The 10,273-nt window shown below is 66.8% G+C and overlaps 1 protein-coding gene across 1 annotated transcript in view; it reads left to right on the plus strand.

Moving 5' to 3' along the window:
* ANGPT4 (angiopoietin 4) overlaps window positions 1-7,558 on the plus strand; it is a 59,314-nt gene extending 51,756 nt beyond the window's left edge. Inside the window, exon 4 of the mRNA XM_048497936.1 lies at window positions 6,708-7,558. Within this exon, the coding sequence (XP_048353893.1) occupies window positions 6,708-6,900 (193 nt within the window). The 3' untranslated portion in view covers window positions 6,901-7,558. The remainder of the gene's footprint in view (window positions 1-6,707) is intronic.
* Window positions 7,559-10,273: the final 2,715 nt, after the last annotated feature.

A 10,273-nucleotide genomic window follows, 5' to 3' on the forward strand; every position in this document is an offset into this window, starting at 1 on the left:
GGGGGGGGGGTGGGGGGGGGGGGGGGTGGGGGGGGGGGGGGGTGGGGGGGGGGGGGGGTGGGGGGGGGGGGGGGTGGGGGGGGGGGGGGGTGGGGGGGGGGGGGGGTGGGGGGGGGGGGGGGTGGGGGGGGGGGGGGGTGGGGGGGGGGGGGGGTGGGGGGGGGGGGGGGTGGGGGGGGGGGGGGGTGGGGGGGGGGGGGGGTGGGGGGGGGGGGGGGTGGGGGGGGGGGGGGGTGGGGGGGGGGGGGGGTGGGGGGGGGGGGGGGTGGGGGGGGGGGGGGGTGGGGGGGGGGGGGGGTGGGGGGGGGGGGGGGTGGGGGGGGGGGGGGGTGGGGGGGGGGGGGGGTGGGGGGGGGGGGGGGTGGGGGGGGGGGGGGGTGGGGGGGGGGGGGGGTGGGGGGGGGGGGGGGTGGGGGGGGGGGGGGGTGGGGGGGGGGGGGGGTGGGGGGGGGGGGGGGTGGGGGGGGGGGGGGGTGGGGGGGGGGGGGGGTGGGGGGGGGGGGGGGTGGGGGGGGGGGGGGGTGGGGGGGGGGGGGGGTGGGGGGGGGGGGGGGTGGGGGGGGGGGGGGGTGGGGGGGGGGGGGGGTGGGGGGGGGGGGGGGTGGGGGGGGGGGGGGGTGGGGGGGGGGGGGGGTGGGGGGGGGGGGGGGTGGGGGGGGGGGGGGGTGGGGGGGGGGGGGGGTGGGGGGGGGGGGGGGTGGGGGGGGGGGGGGGTGGGGGGGGGGGGGGGTGGGGGGGGGGGGGGGTGGGGGGGGGGGGGGGTGGGGGGGGGGGGGGGTGGGGGGGGGGGGGGGTGGGGGGGGGGGGGGGTGGGGGGGGGGGGGGGTGGGGGGGGGGGGGGGTGGGGGGGGGGGGGGGTGGGGGGGGGGGGGGGTGGGGGGGGGGGGGGGTGGGGGGGGGGGGGGGTGGGGGGGGGGGGGGGTGGGGGGGGGGGGGGGTGGGGGGGGGGGGGGGTGGGGGGGGGGGGGGGTGGGGGGGGGGGGGGGTGGGGGGGGGGGGGGGTGGGGGGGGGGGGGGGTGGGGGGGGGGGGGGGTGGGGGGGGGGGGGGGTGGGGGGGGGGGGGGGTGGGGGGGGGGGGGGGTGGGGGGGGGGGGGGGTGGGGGGGGGGGGGGGTGGGGGGGGGGGGGGGTGGGGGGGGGGGGGGGTGGGGGGGGGGGGGGGTGGGGGGGGGGGGGGGTGGGGGGGGGGGGGGGTGGGGGGGGGGGGGGGTGGGGGGGGGGGGGGGTGGGGGGGGGGGGGGGTGGGGGGGGGGGGGGGTGGGGGGGGGGGGGGGTGGGGGGGGGGGGGGGTGGGGGGGGGGGGGGGTGGGGGGGGGGGGGGGTGGGGGGGGGGGGGGGTGGGGGGGGGGGGGGGTGGGGGGGGGGGGGGGTGGGGGGGGGGGGGGGTGGGGGGGGGGGGGGGTGGGGGGGGGGGGGGGTGGGGGGGGGGGGGGGTGGGGGGGGGGGGGGGTGGGGGGGGGGGGGGGTGGGGGGGGGGGGGGGTGGGGGGGGGGGGGGGTGGGGGGGGGGGGGGGTGGGGGGGGGGGGGGGTGGGGGGGGGGGGGGGTGGGGGGGGGGGGGGGTGGGGGGGGGGGGGGGTGGGGGGGGGGGGGGGTGGGGGGGGGGGGGGGTGGGGGGGGGGGGGGGTGGGGGGGGGGGGGGGTGGGGGGGGGGGGGGGTGGGGGGGGGGGGGGGTGGGGGGGGGGGGGGGTGGGGGGGGGGGGGGGTGGGGGGGGGGGGGGGTGGGGGGGGGGGGGGGTGGGGGGGGGGGGGGGTGGGGGGGGGGGGGGGTGGGGGGGGGGGGGGGTGGGGGGGGGGGGGGGTGGGGGGGGGGGGGGGTGGGGGGGGGGGGGGGTGGGGGGGGGGGGGGGTGGGGGGGGGGGGGGGTGGGGGGGGGGGGGGGTGGGGGGGGGGGGGGGTGGGGGGGGGGGGGGGTGGGGGGGGGGGGGGGTGGGGGGGGGGGGGGGTGGGGGGGGGGGGGGGTGGGGGGGGGGGGGGGTGGGGGGGGGGGGGGGTGGGGGGGGGGGGGGGTGGGGGGGGGGGGGGGTGGGGGGGGGGGGGGGTGGGGGGGGGGGGGGGTGGGGGGGGGGGGGGGTGGGGGGGGGGGGGGGTGGGGGGGGGGGGGGGTGGGGGGGGGGGGGGGTGGGGGGGGGGGGGGGTGGGGGGGGGGGGGGGTGGGGGGGGGGGGGGGTGGGGGGGGGGGGGGGTGGGGGGGGGGGGGGGTGGGGGGGGGGGGGGGTGGGGGGGGGGGGGGGTGGGGGGGGGGGGGGGTGGGGGGGGGGGGGGGTGGGGGGGGGGGGGGGTGGGGGGGGGGGGGGGTGGGGGGGGGGGGGGGTGGGGGGGGGGGGGGGTGGGGGGGGGGGGGGGTGGGGGGGGGGGGGGGTGGGGGGGGGGGGGGGTGGGGGGGGGGGGGGGTGGGGGGGGGGGGGGGTGGGGGGGGGGGGGGGTGGGGGGGGGGGGGGGTGGGGGGGGGGGGGGGTGGGGGGGGGGGGGGGTGGGGGGGGGGGGGGGTGGGGGGGGGGGGGGGTGGGGGGGGGGGGGGGTGGGGGGGGGGGGGGGTGGGGGGGGGGGGGGGTGGGGGGGGGGGGGGGTGGGGGGGGGGGGGGGTGGGGGGGGGGGGGGGTGGGGGGGGGGGGGGGTGGGGGGGGGGGGGGGTGGGGGGGGGGGGGGGTGGGGGGGGGGGGGGGTGGGGGGGGGGGGGGGTGGGGGGGGGGGGGGGTGGGGGGGGGGGGGGGTGGGGGGGGGGGGGGGTGGGGGGGGGGGGGGGTGGGGGGGGGGGGGGGTGGGGGGGGGGGGGGGTGGGGGGGGGGGGGGGTGGGGGGGGGGGGGGGTGGGGGGGGGGGGGGGTGGGGGGGGGGGGGGGTGGGGGGGGGGGGGGGTGGGGGGGGGGGGGGGTGGGGGGGGGGGGGGGTGGGGGGGGGGGGGGGTGGGGGGGGGGGGGGGTGGGGGGGGGGGGGGGTGGGGGGGGGGGGGGGTGGGGGGGGGGGGGGGTGGGGGGGGGGGGGGGTGGGGGGGGGGGGGGGTGGGGGGGGGGGGGGGTGGGGGGGGGGGGGGGTGGGGGGGGGGGGGGGTGGGGGGGGGGGGGGGTGGGGGGGGGGGGGGGTGGGGGGGGGGGGGGGTGGGGGGGGGGGGGGGTGGGGGGGGGGGGGGGTGGGGGGGGGGGGGGGTGGGGGGGGGGGGGGGTGGGGGGGGGGGGGGGTGGGGGGGGGGGGGGGTGGGGGGGGGGGGGGGTGGGGGGGGGGGGGGGTGGGGGGGGGGGGGGGTGGGGGGGGGGGGGGGTGGGGGGGGGGGGGGGTGGGGGGGGGGGGGGGTGGGGGGGGGGGGGGGTGGGGGGGGGGGGGGGTGGGGGGGGGGGGGGGTGGGGGGGGGGGGGGGTGGGGGGGGGGGGGGGTGGGGGGGGGGGGGGGTGGGGGGGGGGGGGGGTGGGGGGGGGGGGGGGTGGGGGGGGGGGGGGGTGGGGGGGGGGGGGGGTGGGGGGGGGGGGGGGTGGGGGGGGGGGGGGGTGGGGGGGGGGGGGGGTGGGGGGGGGGGGGGGTGGGGGGGGGGGGGGGTGGGGGGGGGGGGGGGTGGGGGGGGGGGGGGGTGGGGGGGGGGGGGGGTGGGGGGGGGGGGGGGTGGGGGGGGGGGGGGGTGGGGGGGGGGGGGGGTGGGGGGGGGGGGGGGTGGGGGGGGGGGGGGGTGGGGGGGGGGGGGGGTGGGGGGGGGGGGGGGTGGGGGGGGGGGGGGGTGGGGGGGGGGGGGGGTGGGGGGGGGGGGGGGTGGGGGGGGGGGGGGGTGGGGGGGGGGGGGGGTGGGGGGGGGGGGGGGTGGGGGGGGGGGGGGGTGGGGGGGGGGGGGGGTGGGGGGGGGGGGGGGTGGGGGGGGGGGGGGGTGGGGGGGGGGGGGGGTGGGGGGGGGGGGGGGTGGGGGGGGGGGGGGGTGGGGGGGGGGGGGGGTGGGGGGGGGGGGGGGTGGGGGGGGGGGGGGGTGGGGGGGGGGGGGGGTGGGGGGGGGGGGGGGTGGGGGGGGGGGGGGGTGGGGGGGGGGGGGGGTGGGGGGGGGGGGGGGTGGGGGGGGGGGGGGGTGGGGGGGGGGGGGGGTGGGGGGGGGGGGGGGTGGGGGGGGGGGGGGGTGGGGGGGGGGGGGGGTGGGGGGGGGGGGGGGTGGGGGGGGGGGGGGGTGGGGGGGGGGGGGGGTGGGGGGGGGGGGGGGTGGGGGGGGGGGGGGGTGGGGGGGGGGGGGGGTGGGGGGGGGGGGGGGTGGGGGGGGGGGGGGGTGGGGGGGGGGGGGGGTGGGGGGGGGGGGGGGTGGGGGGGGGGGGGGGGGGGGGGGGGGGGGTGGGGGGGGGGGGGGGTGGGGGAGGGGGTGGGGGGGGGGGGGGTGTCAACCGGCGAGGGGCGGGGGGGGGGGGGGTGGGGGGGGGGGGGGCTAAGAGCAGGTGCACTCTGATCTGGAGGAACCGGGTTTGATTCCCCGCTCTGCCGCCTGAGTTGTGGAGGCTTATCTGGGGAATTCAGATTAGCCTGTGCACTCCCACACACGCCAGCTGGGTGACCTTGGGCTAGTCACAGCTTCTCGGAGCTCTCTCAGCCCCACCTACCTCACAGGGTGTTTGTTGTGAGGGGGGAAGGGCAAGGAGATTGTCAGCCCCTTTGAGTCTCCTGCAGGAGAGAAAGGGGGGATATAAATCCAAACTCCTCCTCCTCCTCCTCCTCCTCCTCCTCCTCCTCCTCCTCCTCCTCTTCTTCTTCTTCTTCTTCTTCTTCTTCTTCTTCTTCTTCTTCTTCTTCTTCTTCTTCTTCTTCTTCTTCTTCAACTTGATGGTGGTGGGCACCATGACTGCCACCAACCCCTTCCCTAGCACCTGTCCAGTGTTTTAAAGAAAGGACTACGGCCAGGTGATGTTCCGACCTGACAGGACATCTGATGGCTGTACAGATTAAAATAGCGGTATTTCGTTGGCAGTGGAACCAGTGTTTATTATCTTTCTTTGAGAGCTAGCATGGTGTAGTTGTGAAGAACAAGTGCACTCTAATCTGGAGGAACCGGGTTTTTGATTCCCCGCTGTGCCACTTCAGCGGTGGAGGCTTATCTGGTGAACTAGATTAGCTTGTGCACTCCAACACACGCCAGCTGGGGGACCTTGGGCTAGTCACAGCTTCTCGGAGCTCTCTCAGCCCCACCTACCTCACAGGGTGTTTGTTGTGAGGGGGGAGGGCAAGGAGATTGTCAGCCCCTTTGAGTCTCCTTACAGGAGAGAAAGGGGGGATATAAATCATAAGAACATAAGAACATAAGAACGAGCCTGCTGGATCAGACCAGAGTCCATCTAGTCCAGCACTCTGCTACTCGCAGTGGCCCACCAGGTGCCTTTGGGAGCTCACCTGCAGGAGGTGAAAGCAATGGCCTTCTGCGGCTGTTGTTCCCAATCACCTGGTCTGTTAAGGCCTTTGCAATCTCAGATCAAAGAGGATCAAGATTGGGAGCCATAGATCGACTTCTCCTCCATAAATCTGTCCAAGCCCCTTTTAAAGCTATCCAGGTTAGTGGCCATCACCACCTCCTGTGGCAGCATATTCCAAACACGTTTATGCCTATGAAAGGTTAATAAAGATAAAAAGATATTCCAAACACCAATCACACGTTGCGTGAAGAAGTGTTTCCTTTAATTAGTCCTAATTCTTCCCCCAAGCATTTTCAATGAATGCCCCCTGGTTCTATCCAAACTCTTCTAATCCAAACTCTTCTTCTTCTTCAATGCTAGATACAGTTTATCTGTCTGTGTTTTGAATGTACTTTTGATTTGGACTTCAGAAATGTCTGCAATGCTCTGGAGCCTATTTTAATATGCCTAATAAAGGTTGTTGTATTGACTGCCTTACCAGTAGTGGGATTCAGCCGGTTCAGCAGAACTGGTGGATAAAATGGTGCTTGTAAACAACCAGTCGTTATTGTCGAAGGCTTTCACGGCCGGAATCACTGGGGTGCTGTGTGGTTTCCGGGCTGTATGGCCGTGGTCTCGCAGCATTCTCTCCTGACGTTTTGCCTGCATCTGTGGCTGGCATCTCCAGAGGATCTGATGGTAGGAATGGAAAGCAAGTGGAGTATGTATACTATGAGGTGAAAAGGTGAGGCCATTTGAATAGAGTAGCCTGGCATGTGAGTCACAGAGAAGTCTGTAGCCTGGGAGTAACAATGAAGATAGCAAGATCAATAGGTGAATGCATCTGAATAGAAGTATCCTGGTCTTTGTTCCCTTTGATTGCGATTGTCTATAGTTGTCCTGCGTTTGTGTGGAGCTGATTAGTCACTGTCTTGATTCTAGAGTTTTTCAACACTGGCAGCCAAATTCTGTTCATTTTCATGGTTTCTTCCTTCCTGTTGAAGTTGTCCATGTGCTTGTGGATTTCAATGGCTTCTCTGTGTAGTCTGACGTAGTGGTTGTCAGAGTGGTCCAGAATTTCTGTGTTTTCAAATAATATTCTCTGTCCAGGTTGGTTTATCAAGTGTTCTGCTAGAGGCCCTCACCTTTTGACCTCACAGTATATATATACTCCACTTGCTTTCCATTCCTACCATCAGATCCTCTGAAGATGCCAGCCACAGATGCAGGCGAAACGTCAGGAGAGAATGCTGCTAGAACACGGCCACACAGCCCGGAAACCACACAGCACCCAAACCAGTCGTTAGATTATTTGAATCCCACCTCGGTGTCTTACCGATGATTGTTTTGCCTGAAACGTATTTCTTCTGTCCCTCTGCAACTCAGGTTGGTGGTTCGATGCTTGTGGACTCTCCAATCTGAACGGCATCTACTACCCGGCAGGACACAACTTCCGAAAGCTGAATGGCATCCGGTGGCATTATTTCCAAGGGCCCGGCTACTCCTTAAAAAGCACCTGGATGATGATCCGGCCGTCCGGTGGGCACGAAGGGGCATAGTTGGCCACGCCCACCACCACAGTCCAGTTCCTTGGAGCTGTCTTAGGCTTCTGCCAGGGGCAGCCGAGCCACAGCCGACGCCGCTGGAATGAGGCTCCGGGGAGGGAGGCCAGGAATTCGTCATGGGTAAAGAGAACGCAAGACTCTTTTCAAAGATAACCTTCAGTTTGCTCTCGGACTGGCAAAGAAAGGCAGAAGGGAGAAACTGTCCTGTATGTTAAAGGGAAAAAAATCTGACTTTGGGGGCAAGAGGGAAATGTACCATATTAGCCAGCTAACAAAATATCAGAAACAAAAGCCCGTGGACTTTTCTGCATGAATTGTTTACAACATATCTTGCTGCCAAATGCTACTTTCCCTCCTTTGGATTCTGCACCTTTCCCCCTCTCTTTGGTCCCGGAAATGTTTCCCTTTTATTTTTCCCTGCATTGTTTCCTGAGCGCTTTTACCATGATTTTTTTGACACATTTGACACATTTCCAAGCTAGCTTCCCTTCAGCATGCCCTCATGTTGAAACAATCTTTATTTCTCCGCCCTACCAATGCCTGGCCCTTATCCACACCCCTGTGGATAAGGAGCAGCAGTGGCGTAGGAGGTTAAGAGCTCGTGTATCTAACCTGGAGGAACCGGGTTTGATTCCCAGCTCTGCCGCCTGAGCTGTGGAGGCTTATCTGGGGAATTCAGATTAGCCTGGGCACTCCCACACATGCCAGCTGGGTGACCTTGGGCTAGTCACAGCTTCTCGGAGCTCTCTCAGCCCCACCCACCTCACAGGGTGTTTGTTGTGAGGGGGGAAGGGCAAGGAGATTGTCAGCCCCTTTGAGTCTCCTGCAGGAGAGAAAGGTGGGGGATAAGGAGCAGCAGTGGTGTAGGAGGTTAAGAGCTCGTGTATCTAATCTGGAGAAACTGGGTTTGATTCCCAGCTCCGCCGCCTGAGCTGTGGAGGCTTATCTGGGGAATTCAGATTAGCCTGTGCACTTCCACACACGCCAGCTGGGTGTCCTTGGGCTAGTCACAGCTTCTCAGAGCTCTCTCAGCCCCACCCACCTCACAGGGTGTTTGTTGTGAGGGGGGAAGGGCAAGGAGATTGTCAGCCCCTTTGAGTCTCCTGCAGGAGAGAAAGGGGGGGGGATATAAATCCAAACTCCTCCTCCTCCTCCTCCTCCTCCTCTTCTTCTTCCTCTTCTTCCTCTTCTTCCTCTTCTTCCTCTTCTTCTTCTTCTTCTTCTTCTTCTTCTTCTTCTTCTTCTTCTTCTTCTTCTTCTTCTTCTTCTTCTTCTTCTTTGTGGTCAGCCAAGCTCTCCTTCAGCCACTTTCCTCTTCCTATTATGTTCTCCGTTTTCAAAAGGAATTTGCATTTCCCCACCCTCTTTGTCACATTGCATTAGCGATGTAATGTTGCAGCGACAGACGCAAGACAGGTCGCTTGTATCAGCTTTATCAATTTCATCTCAAATTAAGGATGTCGCCTTAAGATGAAAAGACTCTGGGCCTGCAGTTAGTAGAGAGTGAAATTAACCAGGCAAATTGCTTTTGCGTGAGGAAATTGATAAGGGACTGTCACAGTAATGATCGTGTGTTTACTGCAGCTGTAATTTGTATGTGTGGGAGGGGTGGCTATTTGTTTCTGTTCCTTTAGGTAAAGGCACCTGCTCCAGTAATGGGGTCTTTTTGGCTTTGATTTTGTGCAACCCCGTGGCTTTTATCCACTCCTCATGCAGCTGCCCAACCCTCCCCTTCAGCCATTTTTTCCTCCCCCCACTCCAGCATGGTGTAGTGATTAAGAGCAGGTGGATTCTAATCTGGAGAACTGGGTTTGATTCCCCACTCCTCCACCTGAGTGGCAGAGGCTAATCTGGTGAACCAGATGTGGTTCCTCACTCCTACATTCCTGCTGGGTGACCTTGGGCTAGTCACAGTTCTTCAGAACTCTCAGCCCCACCTACTTCACAAGGTGTCTGTTGTGGGGAGAGGAAGGGAAAGGAGAGTGTAAGCCACCTTAAATCTCCTTATAGGAGAGAAAGGTGGGGTATAAAGCCAAACTCTTCTTCTCATTCATTTTCAAAAGGCATTTTTAATGTGTTTTCTTTTTGTCATATCCAATTAGCAGTGCTGAGGAAGAGATATAAACCAGTGTGGTCGATTGAGTCAGCTTTGTCAATTTGACATAGAACTTGCTATTTTTAAAGTTCAGGCAATGATACAAGTCACCATGGTCAATTGGATCATTTTTGTCAATTTCACATAGAACTTGCCATCTTAAAGTTCAGATAGCGATTCAAACCAGCAGGATCCATTGGATCAGCTTTGCCAATTTCACACAGAACTTGCTATTTTAAAATCCAGGATTGATTGGATCCGCTTTGTCAATTTCACATAGAACTTGCTATTTTAAAGTTCAGGCAATGATACAAGTCACCATGGTCAATTGGATCATTTTTATCAATTTCACATAGAACTTGCCATCTTAAAGTTCAGATCGCGATTCAAACCAGCAGGATCCATTGGATCAGCTTTGTCAATTTCACACAGAACTTGCTATTTTAAAATCCAGGCAAAGATACAAACTAGCAGGATTGATTGGATCCGCTTTGTCAATTTCACATAGAACTTGCTATCTTAAAGTTCAGGCAATGAAGCAAAGTAGCAGGATTGATTGGATCAGCTTTGTCAATTTCATATCACACTATGGAGATCATCTTAGGACAAATAGCGATTTTAAAGCAGGGGGTGATTGAAAAGAGTTCTAAGAGTAATTGACAACTGCAGCAGTAAGGTTCATGAGTTACCGCACATTAAATTTGTCCAGGAAATGTGGCTGTTTGTGTGGGGAGGTGGAGTGGGCTATGGGTTTCTATTCCTTCAGGTAATGGTGTCTGCTCTAGAAGTTGTTTTGGCTTCCATTTTGGGTTAGTAGTTCTCACTAGTTGAAATGGAGGCTGAGACATGGATGATAGCCCACGACGATCAGGAATAACAAATTTTCAGCAGTAGTGTGTGGAATTAAATAAGGGGGAAAAAACCCAAAATGACAGGGGGAAAGGAGGCGTGCAGAACGATTTAACAGAAGATGTTTCTGAGACACAGGGTTTGACCACTGGGAAAATCTGCGGTGTGCGTGCAGAAAAAGGCCCACGTTTGAGCCAAACCGAAGCAGGGAGATTCTTCTACGAAAAAGCTGTGAAAAAGGCAAACTCTATGCTGGGGATGATTAGGAAAGGAATTGATAATAAAACTGCAAAGATTGCCATGCCCTTATATAAAGCAGTGGTGCGACCGCACTTGGAGTACTGTGTTCAGTTCTGGTCGCTGCATCTCAAAAAGGATATCGAAGAGATAGAAAAAGTGCAGAGAAGGGCAACGAGGATGATT

This window comes from Sphaerodactylus townsendi, linkage group LG05 (genome assembly GCF_021028975.2).
Source record: "Sphaerodactylus townsendi isolate TG3544 linkage group LG05, MPM_Stown_v2.3, whole genome shotgun sequence".
Classification (NCBI taxonomy): Eukaryota; Metazoa; Chordata; class Lepidosauria; order Squamata; family Sphaerodactylidae; genus Sphaerodactylus; species Sphaerodactylus townsendi.